The sequence below is a fragment of the Empidonax traillii genome, unplaced genomic scaffold, assembly GCF_003031625.1.
Source record: "Empidonax traillii isolate 1590-97213 ecotype Southwest subspecies unplaced genomic scaffold, ASM303162v1 scaffold2783:size24155, whole genome shotgun sequence".
Classification (NCBI taxonomy): domain Eukaryota; kingdom Metazoa; phylum Chordata; class Aves; order Passeriformes; family Tyrannidae; genus Empidonax; species Empidonax traillii.
In genome coordinates, this window is record NW_020957976.1 from 1071 (window position 1) to 18084 (window position 17014).

The following is a 17014-nucleotide window of genomic DNA, read 5'->3' on the forward strand; positions in this document are numbered from 1 at the left end:
GGCAGGGCACAAATTATTGATGGAGACATGAGGGCTTGAGACCACCACCCCAATTCCAGGAGGTTTTGCCTGTGGCAGGACCTGGGGGACAGACAGGTTTGGGGCAGGCTGTGTCCCCGTGAGGTGACAGTTAGATATTACAGTCAGATGGTACTGTGAGTTTGTAAAACCTGTGTGTGGGTGTGCATGTGCCATCTTTGTGCACCTAAGACTAAAAGTTTGTTCAACCTTTCAATACCAACACCGTCCAGAGAATTATTTCTTCGATTTTTAGGCAGCACGAGGGGTGGAAACGCATCGAGAGCAGGGGGAACACCTTCCAGGGGGCTTGATAAAACCAAAAGCAGTGAGAGAAACTTAAAAGATCTGACTTGTGCGTGCAGGAGCTGCCCTGTACCGGCGCCTCAAGGACTACCTGCTGACGGAGGAGCAGCTCAAGGAGAACGGGTACCCGATGCCTCACCCCGACAAGGCCGGCCGTGCCGTCCTCTTCACTGCAGAGGAGAAGAAAGTGCTCGACTGTAAGCCCTGCTGGCTCCTTCCTTCTCTGTGTTGTGGAGAGCAGAGCCCTGTGGCTGCAGAGCCCCGCTGTGTTCCTGGAGGATGGGCTTCTCCAGCTCGGGAATGTTGTTTCGGACCCGAGGTTTTACGCTTCGTGGCGTGTGGAGGTTTTTAGTTTCTAATTCCCCAGGTGACAGGGTCAGAGGCAACGGCCTCAAGTTGTGCCAGGGGAGGTTTAGATTGGATTTTCGGGAATATTTCTCTATGGAAAGGGCGGTCAGGCAGTGGCACAGGCTGCCCAGGGCAGTGGTGGAGTCACCACCCCTGCAAGTGCTTAAACAACATGTGCCTGGGGACATGTTTTAGTGGTGACCATGCTGGGTTGATGGTTGGACTCTTGAAGATCTTGAAGGTCTTTTCCAACCTTAGCAATTCTGTGATTCTGTGCTGCCAAAGGGCAGGAACTGGGCAGGTTGTCTCCCTGGCACAGCTGCCTTTGTTTCCCCCTGCAAGGACACATTTTCACTTGGGTTTGGACTCCAAGGCAAAAAATGCAAGGGAAGTGGTTGGAAAGAGGCTCCTGTTCCACCCCTGAGTATGTTCACCTCTTCCAGGGGAGGATTTTTCCTGTCTCTCTGTGGGAGCTGCTGCTGTGTTGGGATGTGCACCAGGCTTGGGCCAGGCTGGGTTTGTGGTGGGTCCTGCCCTGCTGGGCTGGAAGGGACCTTAAAGCCCATCCAGTGCCACCCCCTGCCATGGGCAGGGACACCTTCCACTGCTCCAGGGTGCTCTAAGCCCTGTCCAACCTGGCCTTGATCCCACAGGTTTCCTCAGGATGGGATGGGCTCCTTGTCTGTCTGAATTTTCTGAACCCCTGGCAGGGTTTCAGCTCCCCAGGCACTGATTAAGGCAGTGTGTGCTGCAGCAGGGATAAAACCCAGAGTGAGGATCTCTCTTTGGAGGGGCCTTTCCACGCTCCTCTGAGCACCTCTTTGGAGTGACCTCTCTGGAGTGTGTTAAGTGCTCATCCATGTTAACACCTTGTGCCTACATTTGTCCCGTGGTTGCTGAAGCAACCTGGACGAAAGCCCTCCTGCATTAACACTCTCAAGAGCTGTGTTTGTTAGAGCCCTTTTCTCCAGGTGACCAGCCAGCTCTCTTCTGTGCTCCTGAGCTCGTGTTCCTGTAGTTTTCCTGCAGATGTTGCAGGATGTTTGAATTCCTTCTTGTTCAGCTCGAGCTGTTGCAGGTCTGTCGATGCTGTGGGCACCAGTGGGCTGGGAATGAGCTGAAATGCTCACACTGGCACTCAAGGAGTTGTTGGAGATCAGAAGGGCGATAGTCAGCTCCTTTACAGTGGCTTTTTACATCTCCCTTCTCCAAATTTTGGGCAGCAGGAGCACAGCTGGCAGGAGAGGACAGTCCCTTCCTTGCTGGGCCAGGCCCTGCTGGGAGTTGTTCCCGTTTTTAGGTGCTGGGAATCCTTGCAGGGAAGCTGTTGCCCTGGAAGGAACTAAGATGTCATTTGGAAGTGACAAGGCACAGATCCCCTGGAAACCAGGCTTTCATTAGCCCTGATGTCCAAAGAATGACTTATTTATCCTGTTTCTTAAAATAACTGTGTTAGAGTCCAACGTAATTTACTGTGGATGGTGAAACAGGGCAGCAAATGCTGATGGAGCTGTGGTGCAGCTGATGCTGTGCACCAAACCCACCAGAGAGCCCTGTTATTCACCCCTGGGGAGCGTTCAGTGGGGCAGGTGCCACGGGGGTGCATTTTCAGAGGGATTGCTGTGCCTCTGGGGGAGCTGGGAACGACATTTTCGGAATCCTTTCCGCCCGGGGCTTTGGGTGAGTCTGGTCTGGCTGTGCTTGCGTGAGGGATTTCTGGTGACCTGACTGTTGTTTCTCTGCTCTCCCCAAGCCTCCTGCAGGATTTGCTGTCGCTGTGGCACCGAGTACATGGTCTCAGCCTCGGGGAGCTGCATCCGCAAGGAGGAGTGTGTCCATCACTGGGGGAGGCTGCGCAAGCAGAGAGGTCTGTCCCTGCCAGGGGGGCTGCGCTGCAGCTCCAAACATGCAGGATTCCTCCTCTGGGGGCTTGGCACCTCCTGCTCCTGTCACTGCTGCTGAAATGGCCTTGCAAAAAGAGCTGCTGGGCAGCGGGGCGGTCCCCAAAATGTGGCACTGGGGGGGTGGAGCAGAGGGGGTTCACCTGTGTGTAAAAGCAGGAAAAGAAAAATCAAACCTCCCTGTGCCTTTTGAAAGAAAAAAAACCCCAGCCCTTCAGGAGGCTGGCTGGGAGCACTAGAGGTCTGTCCCTCCCAGGAGAGTTTGCTGGCCTTGGCTGAATTCATTTGCAGTGAGACACTAACCTAGTTTGAGCTCTGCTCTGGTTTTCCATCAGATTATCCAGGTGGCTTCTGGACTTTGTCTGGCTGAGCACTTGAACTCCTCAGGCTGCTGCCTGTGAAGCCAGAGTTATCTCCCCCCTGTGTTTGACACCTCAGTGTTGCTGTGTCCCCCTCCAGGCTGTCTCTGCATGAGAGAGCTGAAGTTCAGGCCTCTTGCTGACAAGGCCTTTTGACTCTGCATCTCTTGCTCTTCCAGTGCCAGGTGGATGGGAAACTCACTACAGCTGCTGCTCTGGAGCTGTGGGGTCACCAGGCTGCCAGGTTGCTAAAGTAAGTAAGTCACTGAGCAGCACCTTTTTTATTCTCCGTGGCATTTGTGCTCTGCTGACAGTGGCAGTGGCTGGGAAACACTGGTTTAAGCCTTTGCAAGAACAGTGGCTTCCCTTAAGGGGGGGAAACAAGTGCTGCTTAAATATTTTTTTGCCACGCAGAGGCAGGGAAATGCAGTGTTTGGCTCTCAGCTGCGTGGGGTGAGGTGGTTCCATTTACCCCTCAGCTCATCTCCCTGGGGGATGTGCTCATGTTCTTCAGGGAAACACAGGAATGAGAAATCAGAGGTTTCCTTTTAAGGAGCAGTCTCAGAGCCTTTGCTCTGAGTGTGCCAAAACCTTTTTCCCATCTTCTCCTTGCCCAGATACCCATGCTGAGGTAACTTTCTGCTGGAGGTTATATCTTTTCTAAGCTCTGCTGGCTCTGCCCTGCCCTTTGTTGTATTCAGGGGAGGAACCTTCCCCAGGAGCCTGGTGTAACTCATAAATATCACAGAAAACAAAATGAAAATCCTGCTCAGCAGTGGACTTTTATGTTTGGATAAAGCTGAGCATTGTTTTGGATACCTTTTGCCTTGCCTTTTTCCTTTCCTTAGGCAGCAGGAGTGTTGGTTCCCAGCCTGGCATCACCAGTCCTCTCAAACTATGGGCTGAAGGGAGCAGGTTTCTCTTTTGCCTCTCCCTCAGCTCTCGGGGGATGTTCTTTTCACTTGTTATAGTGGCATTTTTATATTTGGGGCTGCCACGGCAGGTAGAACCAAAAGCTAGAGGTGGGAATGTCAAGGTTTGTTAAAATAGGAAGAGTTTGCCGTCTGGGCTCTGTAAAAGCCTGCCCTGCACAGCTGGAAGCATGAGTGGGCTCAGCCTGCTGCTTCTCTTCTTGTTTAATGTAAAATTAGGTTCTTTTTTTAGTCAGTGTTCAAAAAAAACACACAAACAAACAAACAAACAACACAAAACATCCAGTATGGATGAAAGTCAGGAGAGTTTGATGGGGCTATAAAAACACAGCTCGTGCCAGGGCCTCACCACCCTCCCAGGGAAGAATTCCTTCCCAGTGTCAGAAGTCCCTCTCCCTCCTTTTTGTTTTCCAAGCCCCTACTTTTCCCAGCATCCTGGGGTAGATTTAAGGCTTGGGGGGTGCACTGGGGGATCAGTGCCCGATGGGATGTTGGGATGCTGGGGAGCTCAGCATCTTCCAGCTTGAGTGCTGAAACCAGACGATACTTGTAGTGAGGCGCCGTTCTCAGCAGCCAGGCCCGGAAAAGCGCGTGTGTTTCTCCCCAAAGGCCGCGTCTGTGGCTGTCCCGGTGTCTGCAGTTCGGCAGGGAGGCAGGAGATGGCAGGAAGGAGCTGTTCCCGGGGAGCCTCGAGCGGCCGCTCTTTGTGCCACCCGCGGCTGCTGCCCCTGGGCCGAGAAACAGGAGCAGCTCCTGTGCCCTCCTGCCGGCCGGGAGGAGCTGGGACGCTGCAGAACAGCGGCTGGAGGGTTGAAAAACACCGAGTTGTTTTTCTTCTTTCTTTCCTTCCCTGCCCGGTGCTGTTGCACTGCAGAGGAAGGGGAGGGCTCAGGGTGACCCGCTCTGCCCGTTCCCTCAGCAGAACAGCGGGATCCCTGCCATGGATGCGGAGTGGGCAGGTGAACCACGAGGCCCTGGAGCAGTGCTGGCTCTGGATCCAGGCAGAGCTGCCCTCAGAGCTGGCCCAGCCACCTCACTGACTCCAAAGGATGCGGTTCCTGGCTCTGGCTGTACCTGCAGCAGTGATCTGTGCAGGAAAATATGTAAATCCTGCTCTGGTTATACCCCTGCAGCTTTGCAGGGGCCTCAGTTCCTCACCTCTCTCCAGCCTTTAATCCTGAGACAAACCAGTTTGATTCCTGGTAGGGTGAGATCCGTGGGAAGCTCTGCCCTGTGCTGGCACTGCTGAGGCACCGCCTCGAATCCTGGGGGCGTTTCTGGGACCCTCAGGACCACAGGGACACTGAGGGAGCTGGGGGGGCTCAACCTGGAGAAAAGGAGGCTCAGGGGGGACCTTCTGGCTCTGCAACTCCCTGACAGGAGGGGGGAGCTGGGGGGGTCAGGCTCTGCTCCCAGGGAAGAAGGGACAGGAGGAGAGGGAACAGCCCCAAGCTGTGCCAGGGGAGGTTTAGGTTGGGGATTAGGGAAAATTTCTTCACTGGAAGAGTTATAAAGCTTTAGAACAGGCTGCCCAGCACAGTGGTGGAGTCACCATCCCTGGAAATATTTAAAGAACATGTGGATGTGGCACTTGAGGATGTGGGTTAGTGGTGACCACGGTGGTGGGGCTGCGTCGACTTGACAATCTTTGGGGTCTTGGATCTTCTGGGATTCCATGATTCTAAGCACAGTGCAGGAGGCTCTGATTTTGCACAAATAAGTGAGATTTAAGGACAGACAAAGCTTAAACACAACCAAAAGCCGCTGGTGCTGCAGGTTCATCTGCCCTGAAACCGTGTCAGTGGGCAAAAGGGCAGCCTCTGCCCTGCCCTCAGCTCCTGCCTCCCCTTCAAACTCATCCAGCTTAGAACTCCTGCTGCAGGGAGGGCTTCCAGGATCCCCAGGGAGGGGTGGGATCTGTGGCTGTGGAGCAGTGTGGGAGTACCTGTTGCAACAGCAGCTCAGTCTTGCACTGGCTTTAGCCACTTGTGAAATCACTCCCCGAGTTTTCCTGCTGGGTCTTGTTGACCTTCAGAGCTTTAGCTGAGAATAACAGGAGTGGTTGGAAATACCTTCTGTTGCCTCAAGTGCTGTAGCTCCTGTTTGCCTGTGGGCTGGCTGGATGTGGGGCACAGTGGCTTTGATTTTGTGCTCACTTTTTGACATTTTCTGGTACTCGGTTCCACCAGTTCCTCACAGCATCTCCCCCTGGTGCTCCTTCTCACACAGGGGTGCCTGGCACTGGAGTTAAATCAGTGTGAGACCTCAGTGTGTCCCTTCCTGACTAGTTCCACTCCAGACTGAAAGCTCCCTGTCCCCAGATGATATCCTGCTCCTCCCTGCACTGTCAGTGTGATGCCACCAGCCCTGATCTGGGAGCTGGGGTTGCTGCTGGGGTGAACTTTTCAGACCCCCTGTAGGCAAAACTTGCTCCCTGTTAACCTTTAGAAATGATTAGGAAAACAACTTTTTCTCAGGTGGAGGATCACTAAGTGGAATTTTTGGGTTCTTGTTTTTATCATCAACAAACCCCTTGGTTTTTGGTTTTTTTTTTTTCCTTTAAGCAACACGTCCATGACGGGAGGAAGGAGAGCCTGGATGGCTTTGTGAAGACTTTTGAGAAGCTGCCTACAACTGATGGGTACCCTGGGATCTACGCCTTAGACTGTGAAATGGTGGGTCCATAAAGCTTTTTGGGGAAGGCCAAGCTCTGTTTCCTGACCTTCTTCTCTCCTTTCTCCTGTGGACTCTGAACCAGACCAGTCCTATTCATGCAAATGGTGGGTTGGTGTGTTTGAGCTGGGGACCCGTGGCTGGCTGGCCCACCCTGAGCAGTGTTTGCTGCCTCTCTGCACTCTCTGCTGCATTTTGGGAGCTGCAGCACTTGGGGGAAGGGCTCTATTTGACCTAAACTGTGTCAGTGGGCAAGAGGGGCAGGCACAGCCTCTGCCGTGTCCTCAGTTCCTCGCTCCTGCTGCCCCTTGAACTTCATCCCATTCAGAGCTCCTGCTGCAGGGAAGGCTCTCAGGATAACCAGGGGGGCTCCCACGCTGTGGTTGGTGCCTCCCTTCACCCCTGCCCTGCTCCTTGCAGTGCTACACGAAGCAAGGGCTGGAGCTGACGAGAGTGACGGTGATCAACTCGGACCTGAAAGTGGTGTACGACACCTTCGTCAAACCGGACTCCAAGGTGGTGGATTATAACACCAGGTAGGGACTGGAGCACCAGGGAAGGACTGGAACACCAGGGAAGGAATAGAACACCAGGCAGGGGTGGTTCTTCCTTGGGACAGAGCTCCATGCTCTGCCAGGAACTTGGAGGGAATGGCTGGGAGCACTTGTTGAAACCCCTGACCAAAACAACTGAGGTGCTTTGGGGCCCAGAGGTGTTTCCTCTCTGCCAGCTCCCTCCTCTTGCTCTGCAGATTCTCAGGTGTGACAGAGGAGGACCTGGAGAACACGAGCATCACCCTGCGGGACGTGCAGGCCGTGCTGCTGAACATGTTCAGTGCAGACACCATCCTGATAGGGCACAGCTTGGAAAGCGACTTATTTGCACTAAAGGTAACTCGGTGTCCTGCCTTCTCCTCCCCCCCCCACGAGGGCTTTGCCACCCTGGAGGGTGTTAAATGCCCCCTTTCGGTTTGGGAGGTGTTCATTTCCAAGAGCAGCTCTGATCTCTGGGCTGGTGGGGTCTTGTCCGTGGTGGGTCGTGTGTCATCACTCCTGGGGTCACCCCAGCTTTTAGTGCCAGTGCTGCCTGGGGTGACAGACCTGTCTGGAGGTGACAGGCTTGGATGGGCTCGGAGCAACCTGGTCTAGTGGAAGGTGTCCCCTGCCCCCAGAATGAGATGAGCTTGAAGGTCCCTTCCAACTCAAACTATTCCAGGTGTTCTGTGACCGATCTGAGATCATTTGCCTTTCGCCTCTGCCACGTTTGCTCTCTGCCTGCTTTGCCGGGATTTCTGCTGTTACTTTGAGCACTTGGGGTCACTGCTTTGACCCCTTTTCTGGCTTGTTTCCTGCCTGGCCCTCATCACTCTGGTCTGCACGTCCCTCAGCCATCTCTGCTGTCCTGCCAGGAAGGTCTGTCCCCTCCCTTACCCTCTGCACGTCGATGCCAGGGGCTTGTCCGGAGCCACTAAGAAAGCGTGTGGAGTCAGGAGCTGAGTCTTTGCTCTGTGCTCACAAGCCAGAACTTCCTGCAGCCATCCTTCATCCCACAGCCCCCCTGCTGCAGCAGCAGCTGTGGCTGCCAGCTCACAGCTCTGGGTTGGGAAGCAGGAGGTTTTAATGCCCGTAAAACACTTTACCTCTCCGTGGCACCCTTTATCCCGGCCTGGGAGAGACTTCATCATCATCACAAAAACATCACTCACGGGTTTATCAGCTCGAGATGACTGCCTTGGCCTCTCAGAGGCACGATTTTCTCTCAGCACTGCCAAGGGAGGGAGCCCAGAGCCATCCAGCAGGGCCTGACAGGCGGTGGGATGTCAGGTTTTAATGGCTCGGGGCTGTGGCAGCGAAGTCGACATCTCGCTAATGGCCCTGGCCGGCTCCAAATGGTGACAGCACTTCAGGTTTTATTTAAGGCTTTATTACCCCCTTTCCTCAGCCTTCCTGATCTACATAAGTAATTACCATTGTGCCTGGGATGGTGCCAGAGCCGAGTGCAGCCCAGGAGAGATTATCCATAACGTTGGCAGTTTTACACTCGGGAGAGCATGGCAGGTTGTTTCTGCTCAAGTGCAGCTGTTCTCAGGCATTTTTTAGTTAGTTAGTGATGGAGTTACAGGTTGTCCTGCAGTATTAGCTGATGCCTCAGAAGAGTTGAGGCAGGCAGGGAGACTGGATTATCCGGGTCCTGGAGGAGTCATCCCGTGTTGAGACTTGCAGAGCTGTCTCCTGGTCAGACACAGGTTTATCTTTTAGGTCCTGCATTTTACTCCTGCACTCAAGATGTGGGATTGCTTCATCCACCTCCCTTTAGCTCTCACTGAACACAGTTCTTGTTAGACCTTGGAGCCCCTTGCAGGGCCTAAAGGGGCTCCAGGAGAGCTGGAGAGGGACTGGGGACAAGGGATTGAGGGACAGGACACAGGGAATGGCTTCCCACTGCCAGAGGGCAGGGGGAGATGGGAAATTGGGATGGAATTGTTGGCTGTGAGGGTGGGCAGGCTCTGGCACAGGTTGGGCAGAGCAGCTGTGGCTGCCCCTGGATCCCTGGGAGTGTCCAAGGCCAGGTTGGACGGGACTTGGAGCCACCTGGGCTGGTGGAAGATGTCCCTGCCCATGGCAGAGAGTTGGAAGTCCCTTCCCACTCAAACCATTCTCAGATGTGATTCAGTGATAGCATCTCCCTGTCCCAGCTCACCCTGGCTGAGCTGGTTAAAAGCTTCCTGGTGACTCAGTGCTGAGGGATGGGAGGTTTTGGGGTTGGTTTGCACCCTGAAGGTCAGGCCTGCTCTGCAGCAGCAGGTCCTGTGCACTGGGCCAGGTGCAGTTCTGTCTTGCCCATCTTCCCCACTCCAGTCCACATCTTTGAATCATCCCAGGGTGGTTTGGGTTGGAAAGGACCTTGAAGATCATCTGGTTCCATGGACAGGGCTGGCACTCACTGGGTCAGGCTGCCACTCAGTAGATCAAGCTGCTTCATCTTGAGAAGCAGTTGAAAGGCTGTTTTACGGGGTTGTGGGGTCAGCTGGTTGCCCAGTTTAGTTCTTCATTGTGAAAGACTCAGAGAGTCACTCCATCTTCTCCGGGCCAGGGGATTAAGGACTGACCTGTCCTGTCGTGTTCCATGGACTGAGTCAGCCCTGAATCTCTGCTGCCCTGGATGTGGGATGGGCAGGGCGCTGGGGCAGAGGGGACTCACCCTTCCTGCAGGACTGGCTGGGTTGGAAGCCGCGAGGCGGCCCCGGAGCCCGACTGGAAGGTTGGTCAGTGCTGGGGACTGCCTGTCCCTGGGGGAGCGGGACAATAACCCCCTTTCTCTGGTGCTCCCTCCCCCTGCAGCTGATCCACGGCACCGTGGTGGACACTGCCATCGTGTTCCCCCACCGCCTGGGGCTGCCCTACAAGCGGGCCCTGCGCACGCTGATGGCCGACTACCTCAAGCGCATCATCCAGGACAACGGTGAGACCTGGGGGGCTCTGGACCTGTCCCCAGGGCTCCTGGGCTCGGCCTTCCTCTGCTCTCCTCCTCTCGCTCCTAAGCTGTTTTCCCCTGGCAGCGGCTGGGGGTGTTGTAGGATATGGAGTCTCTGTGTCCTTCCCTGTGCCACCTGGGCTCCGGTGGGAGTGAGGGGGCTGGAGGTGGCTCTGCCAAGGCCAGGGCCTGCCCTCCCTCCTCTCTGGGGTCAACTGAGATTGACCTTCCTGTTGGAATTGTGGCCTGTTCCTTTCTGTCCTCCCTGACCAGGGCAGTGACACCTGACCAGTGTCCCCCTGTGCTGGCACTGCTGAGGCCACACCTCAAATCCTGAGGGCAGTTCTGGGCCCCTCACGACAAGAAGGACATTGAGGGGCTGGAGAGTGTCCAGGGAAGGGTCTGAAGAACTTCTGAGGGAGCTGGGGGGGCTCAACCTGGAGAAAAGGAGGCTCAGGGGGGACCTTCTGGCTCTGCAACTCCCTGACAGGAGGGGGGAGCTGGAGGTGTCGGGCTCTGCTCCCAGGGAAGAAGGGACAGGAGGAGAGGGAACAGCCTCAAAACTTGAGGCACCAGAGAAGGTTCAGGTTGGATGTGAGGAAAAATTTCTTCACTGAAAGAGTGGCCAAGGATTGGCCCGGGCTGCCCAGGGCAGTGGTGGAATCCCTATCCCTGGCAGCGTTCAGAGAGCAAGCAGAGCTGGCCCTTTGTGAAGTGGCTCGGTGGGCGCAGCGGGGCTTGGTCCAAGGTTCGACTTGGAGGGCTTTTCCAGCCTAAATGGAGAAGAGGGGTCATTGCCAGCCTTGTCTCTCTGTCTGTCCCCAGTGGAAGGGCACGACTCCAGCGAGGACGCCCGGGCCTGCATGGAGCTGATGGTGTGGAAGATCAAGGAGGACGCGAAGGTGAAGCGATGATGGCTCGGCCTGGTCCCTCCTGCGCCTCCCTGAAGCAGTGCAATAATTGCTCAGAGTAACACACTGTCCACCCCTGCACAGCAGCATGCTCAGCTCCCCCTCAGCACCCCTGGGCTGCTGTGGGCACAGCTCGGCCGCCCCAGCCCACGCCCTGTGCCCGGGCAGGGCTCTGGGATCCTCCTCGTGCTCCACCCGAGCCATTCCCTGCTCCAGCTGCTGCCTTGTGGGCCCAGCAAGGGGGGGGTGGTTGGAGCAGCACAGCCAGGGAGAACTTTTTGGCTCCTAAGAGAAGCTTGTAGAGGTAGGTTGGATATGTGCAGAAGGATCTTTTTGGTTCAGTTTAAAGGTAGATCTTGTTGGGTTTTTTTGTTTTTTGTTTTTTTTTTCCCTCCACAAGTGTGACTTAAGTTGCCTCTGTGCTCCAGAGAGGGGGGAGATGGAGGAAGGCTGGGCAGGAAGCTGTGAATTGAGTGGGCTGCGTGGCTGGTGTATGACTGGGAAGCGGGAGCCGAGGATCAGGGGCCTGGGAAGAGATCCTGTGGAGCTGCAGGAGGGGCAGGCAGGCTCTGAGCAGCAGCTGGGAGAGCAACCAGATGGGATCAGGCAAGTGCTGTGAGCCAGGGGAGGGCTGGCTGGCCCCTGGTTCTGCAGGGAAGCTGTCACAGACCTCAGGGACACAGAGAGCTGCCAGAGCCAGGCAGGGGAGCAGGCACCTTGTCCTCCCTCAGCCCTGTCCTCCCTCAGCCCTGTCCTCCCTCAGCCCTGTCCTCCCTCAGCCCTGAGCTTCCAGCAGGTCCCCAGCGAGCTGTGCAGGGATATCAAGGTTTTGGGGGCATCTCAGATTGCCCCTAAGGGTGGCCTTGGCCCATCTGCAGGACTCCCCACCAGCCTGTCCCTCACACAGGGACTCTGTGCAGGCAAGAGCAAAAGCAATAGGGAAAAATCCTTCTTCCAAACTGGGCAGAGGACCCCATTGTTGCCTGTCTGACCCCTGCAGAAAAGCAGCTGCTGAGGGTGTGAGTGTCACCCTGATGTGACTGGGAGGCTGTGGTGGTCCCTGCACCCAGACTGGGGCTGTCAGGGGACAGCAGAGCTCAGTGGGACGGTCCCCATCGGTGGGGTCTCTCAGCTGGGCTCAGGCAGCAGTTTTGCCCTGTTGTCAGAGCAGTGACCTCCCCTCAGCACCCTGGTGGCACTGGAATCGTGTCCCCTGGGGGCTGCTGTGGTCCCCCTGTCCCTGGCATGGGCTGGCTGTGTCCCTCTGGGGGCAGAGGGGCCTGGGGGCTGCTGGGCTTTGGCTCCTGTCAGAGCTGGGTCCTGCTCACTCCTCTGTGCCCTGCTGGGCTCAGGGTTGGGTGACACAGCGAGTGAAGGTTCCTGTGGCTGCTGAGCCCGTCTGTGCTGCTGTTCCTTACCCCAGGATTTGGGAATGCAGCTCCCAGCCCCAGTGCTCCACACCCAGCCCTGCAGCCCCTCCTGCCCCTGCCATGGGGCTCCCACCCCAGGCAGCCTCGGGACAGCTTGGCCTGTCCCCTCTAACCCATGTCCTGCTGGGAATGGTGCTGTTCCTGCCCAGGCTGTGGGAGAGACATAGTCCAGTGCTTCCTAAGCAGGGAGGGAAGGTTTGTTCCTGCTTCTGCCTCCTTTCCCGTGTTTATCCCCCATTTATCTTCACCCCTGGCTGCAGCCATGGAATGTACCTGGAGCAGCCACGTCATTTCAGATCTGGCTCTTGCCTCGAGGTTCCCCCGTTCCTTGACAGGCAGCCCCCTCTCTCCAGGCCTCCCACAGCAGCTCCTGCCATGGAAAAGCTGGAACATTCTGACGTGGACCCCCCCCCAGGCAGGAGCTGTTTGCTTGGCCTGGGCTGGGGGGAGAGGCAGGACGTTCCTCCAGGCAGGAATCCTGCCAGGCCAGGGGGCCTCCACCACTTGCCCTTCCTTTCCCAGCTGGGACCCCCTAAAATGAGGTTTTTTTGGAGCTGGTGTGGGAGGAGGTTGCCTGTTGTGTGGGGTGTCTGTGGGAAGGCAGCACCACGTCCAGCCAGGCCGTCAGCGTGGGCAGAGCAGGCCCTGCCGTGGCCTCCCCGGGCACCCCAGCACTGCCAGCCCAGGGGTTTGTGGTGGGCAAGAGCTGTTTGGGTTGTACAGAACGACTGTAACCTGTCACTTTTTGTAATTGTTTTTAATAAAAGGGTGTTGACTAGATGCACGTTCCTGAGTGTGGGGCTGCTCTGCTCGGGGCCCGGGGGGTGCTGGAGCCTTCCTGGAGCTGGGGAGGGCCTGGACAGGCTTCCCTGAGACAGCCTGGGCTGGACCAGTGGGTTCAGCTGTCCCAGTGCACTGGGGCAATCCCAGCCTCGAGAGAGGAACTCATGGAGGGGAAGACTTGGGGTGCAGGTGGATGAGAAGCTCCACACACCCTGGCCATGTCCTGGCACCCACAAACCCCCCGTGGGCTGACCCCACAGCAGGACAGGGGGGGGATTCTACCCCTCTGCCCCCTCAGCTGAGACCCCCCTGCAGAGCTGCCCCAGCCCTGGGGAACAACAGCACAAGGACCTGGAGCTGCTGGAGAGAGTCCAGAGGACACCACGGAGATGCTGCCAGGGCTGGAGCCCCTCTGCTCTGGAGCCAGGCTGGGACAGCTGGGGGGGTTCCCCTGGAGAAGAGAAGGCTCCAGGGAGACCTGAGAGCCCCTTGCAGGGCCTAAAGGGGCTCCAGGAGAGCTGGAGAGGGACTGGGGACAAGGGATGGAGGGACAGGACACAGGGAATGGCTTCCCAGTGCCAGAGGGCAGGATGAGATGGGATATTGGGATGGAATTCTTGGCTGTGAGGGTGGGCAGGCCCTGGCACAGGTTGGGCAGAGCAGCTGTGGCTGCCCCTGGATCCCTGGAAGTGTCCAAGGCCAGGTTGGAGCACCCTGGGCTAGTGGAAGGTGTCCCTGCCCATGGCAGGGGGTGGGATGGGATGAGCTTCCATCCAACCCAGACCATTCCATGATTCTAGTCCAGCTCTGCAGCAGATCCCTCTGGTCTGTGCCCCCTCCATGACCCACCAGCAGAGGGGCCCGAGGAAAAGGGGTTTCAGTGGTGCCGGTGGCAGCTGCCACAGCCCATCCCAGCTGGAGTGCCCGGGGATGCCACATCCATCCCCCCCCCCCTCTGTGCAAACCCTTCCCGCCCCCTCAGGTGCCCCAGAGCAGGGCAGGTCCCACCTTCTCCCGCCTCTGTCCCAGAGCTGGGATGGATCCTCTGCATCCCCCCAGCCTGCCCGGGCTCCCCCCCGAGCCCAAATCGATCTCCCGGACGGGGCAGGGATTCCAGTGCCAAGCCGAGGAGCTGACTCAGCACGGAGGAAGAGGTGAAGGTAAAAAGTTCAAATAAAGAAATAATGGCCCATTAGATGACCTCACTGGCAATGTGTTTTATTTAACGGGCTGCTGATGGCTGGGGGTGCTCGGCAGGGCTGTGAAAGTCACGCCTGAGCGGTGTTCTCGGCCACCTCCTCGGGCCTTTGGGGCACCAGGTGCTCTGGCATTGACCTCCAGGAGCCCTCCCAGCCCCTGGGGGTGAGTGGCTGGTCCCCTGCAGCCATGCAGGGGTGCTGGGAATGGGGGGTGACACCCCGAGGTGACACCCGGGAACTTCCCCCGTGGTGCCCAGGGCACTTTGCTTTGTGGTCGTTCCGGAGCCTGGAGGGTGGCAGGGACCCGGGGCATGGGGGCTCCTCTGGCTCCAGGGTGGGGTTTTTGGGATTCTGAGAGCCCTGATCTCAGGGGAACAACCCAGACATGTGGAGGGACAGATGGACACAAGGCTGGACAGGGCTTGGAGCAACCTGGGGTGGGGAGGAGAGGGGCGAGCTCAGAGGTGCTGCTGCCTCACAAAGCCCCCCATTTGTCCCCCCTGATCCCACACCTCGACCCACGGGAGCAGCCCCAGGCCCCTGTCCCAGTGTAAGCTCTGCCAGGGGGTTGGTGTCCCGGGGGTGGCCGTGTCCTGGGAACTGTCACACACCCAGAGACCCGCTGAGTCCCCGAGGGTGCCCTCAGGGTGTGTTTCCACCTGGGAGGGGGTCCCTGCCCGGCCCTCCCTGCTCCCCCCCCCCCGCCCCTTCCCTTTCCCAAGCAGGGAGGGAGTTTCCAAACCTGGCTCAGCCCCAAACCTGCCCCCTGGCAGGAGGAGGGGGAGGATTTGGGCAGCCTGGGGGCCTCCTGGGTGTGCAGGGTCGTGGTGTGGTGAGGTTCATCTGCCACAGCCAGTGGGGGGACAGGGATTCTCCTGGGTGGCAGTGGGGGATACCTGTGCCCCTCCATGGATCATGCTGTGCCCTCCATGGATCACCCTGTGCCCCTCCATGGCTCACCCTGTGCCCCTCCATGGCTCACCCTGTGCCCTCCATGGATCATCCTGTGCCCTCCATGGATCATCCTGTGCCCCCAAAGTGCAGGGCAAGGGGTCTGTGACGCTCCCCAGGCATTGGGGTCCTTGTCCCCAGCCCTAAACCTGCTGCAGGGTGAGGTGGGTGACACTTGTGGGATCCTCCTGCACCCCCTGGCCACCAGTGAGAGAGAGGAACTGGCCAGACTGGGCAGCAGAGGCGAGAAATGGGGTCAGCACCGGTGACCAAGAACCAGTGACCAACCCTGTCCCCTCCCCTGGCCTGAGGGGGCTGCGGGATGGCCCGGGACGGAGGAGGAGGAGGAGGAGGTGGCAGAGGAGGGTGGAAGGAGCAGGAGGAAGGGCAGCAGAGACTGGTTGTGCAGGTTTGGGGAGGGGAGCTCTCGGGTGATGGAGGTGGGTGCTCAGGGCATTGCTCGCTCCTGCCGCCGCCTCCAGCCCCCAGTCCGGGACACCCGTGGGAGCCTGGGAGGTGGCAGCTTGGAGGAGGCCGTGGGGCTGCACCCCGAGGCTGCTCCCAGGCTGAGAAACAACCCCTGTCCCGCAGGGAAACGCTCCTAAATTATTATTATTATTATTTTCCCCAAACAAACGGGGCTTTGTAGCTGCTCGGCCGCTCGGAACGGGGCAGCTGGAGCAGCCGAGGCCTGGGGAGCGGGGAAAGCCGGGATCCAGGATTAACTCCTCCCTGGGAGGGCAGGGTCTGCCAAGGGGCAGCTCCCACCCAGGGTCTTCTGCAGCCGGAGAGGGGAAACGCCGGGACAGCCACTGGAGTGGTGGGAGAGGGAATGGATTCACTGGGACAGCCTTTGGAGTGGTGGGAGAGGGAATGGATTCACTGGGACAGCCCTTGGAGTGGCGGGAGAGGGGACACACCGGGACAGCCCCTGTGGTGGCAGCTGAGGGGACACACCGGGACAGCCCCTGTGGTGGCAGCAGAGGGGACACGCCGGGACAGCCCCTGTGGTGGCAGCAGAGGGGACACGCCAGGACAGCCATCGTGGCGCCCCGGGAGCATCCTCTGCTCGACCTCCCGGCGCTCCCTTAATTGCCCGGGGGGGGGGGGGGGTGTCGCTAATTGCAGGGGGTGATTGATTGCTGAAATGTCACTTCTCCCGGCCGCTGTTGCCAGGGTGACCTCGGCCGCTCTCTCTGCTGTCACGGGTTCCCGGGTGCCCAAAAGCCACCCCCTCTGTGCCCCTGTAGAGGACAGGGGGACACATACACGAGGGGTGGGGGGTGGAAATCCCTTTCCTTCCTCCAAATCCAGCCTGTTGCTGCAGGAAGCAGAGAGGGACTGAGGTTTGGGGTCGGAGCCTGTCCCTGCTGTGCCCTGGTGGCCCCTGGCCCTTCCCGGTGGTGCCACCTTGGTCTGAGGGGGGTTGGCAGGTCCTGGTGCTGCTCCTGCCACAGAGGGAGCAGAGGGTGGGAGGTGGCAGGTGAAGGCCAAGGTGCTGAATTCCCTCGTGGCTGCTGCTCCAGGGCTGGGTGTCAGCCCTGCTGGACCCACCAGGGGCCACGGGCAGGGCATGGGCTCAGGGACAGGGAAGGGAGAAGGAGCTTGGAGCGACCTGGAATAGTGGGAGGTGTCCCTGCCCATGGCAGGGGGTGGAACTGGATGAGCTTTAAGGTCCCTCCCAACCCCAAGCAGTCCTGACTCCAGGACTCCCCAGCCCAGCCCCACT

The 17014-nt window shown here is 58.1% G+C and overlaps 1 protein-coding gene across 1 annotated transcript; it reads left to right on the forward strand.

Annotated features, from left to right (window-relative positions):
• Positions 1-378: 378 nt before the first annotated feature.
• On the forward strand, positions 379-11043 carry LOC114072224 (RNA exonuclease 1 homolog). The gene is made up of 8 exons (XM_027910143.1): positions 379-521; positions 2426-2539; positions 3112-3185; positions 6429-6539; positions 6958-7073; positions 7289-7427; positions 9879-9999; positions 10837-11043. Exons 1-8 carry the CDS (start codon positions 455-457, stop codon positions 10923-10925), a joined length of 831 nt encoding a protein of 276 aa, XP_027765944.1. The 5' UTR covers positions 379-454; the 3' UTR covers positions 10926-11043.
• The last annotated feature ends 5971 nt before the right edge of the window (positions 11044-17014 follow it).

Bases quoted from the DNA above. Each gene is read 5' to 3' on its own strand.
- LOC114072224 (XM_027910143.1), top strand. From the start codon at position 455: ATGCCTCACCCCGACAAGGCCGGCCGTGCCGTCCTCTTCACTGCAGAG. The intron at 7,074-7,288 runs GTAGGGACTGGA...CTTGCTCTGCAG, and splicing joins GTGGTGGATTATAACACCAG to ATTCTCAGGTGTGACAGAGG. The intron at 7,428-9,878 runs GTAACTCGGTGT...CTCCCCCTGCAG, and splicing joins GCGACTTATTTGCACTAAAG to CTGATCCACGGCACCGTGGT.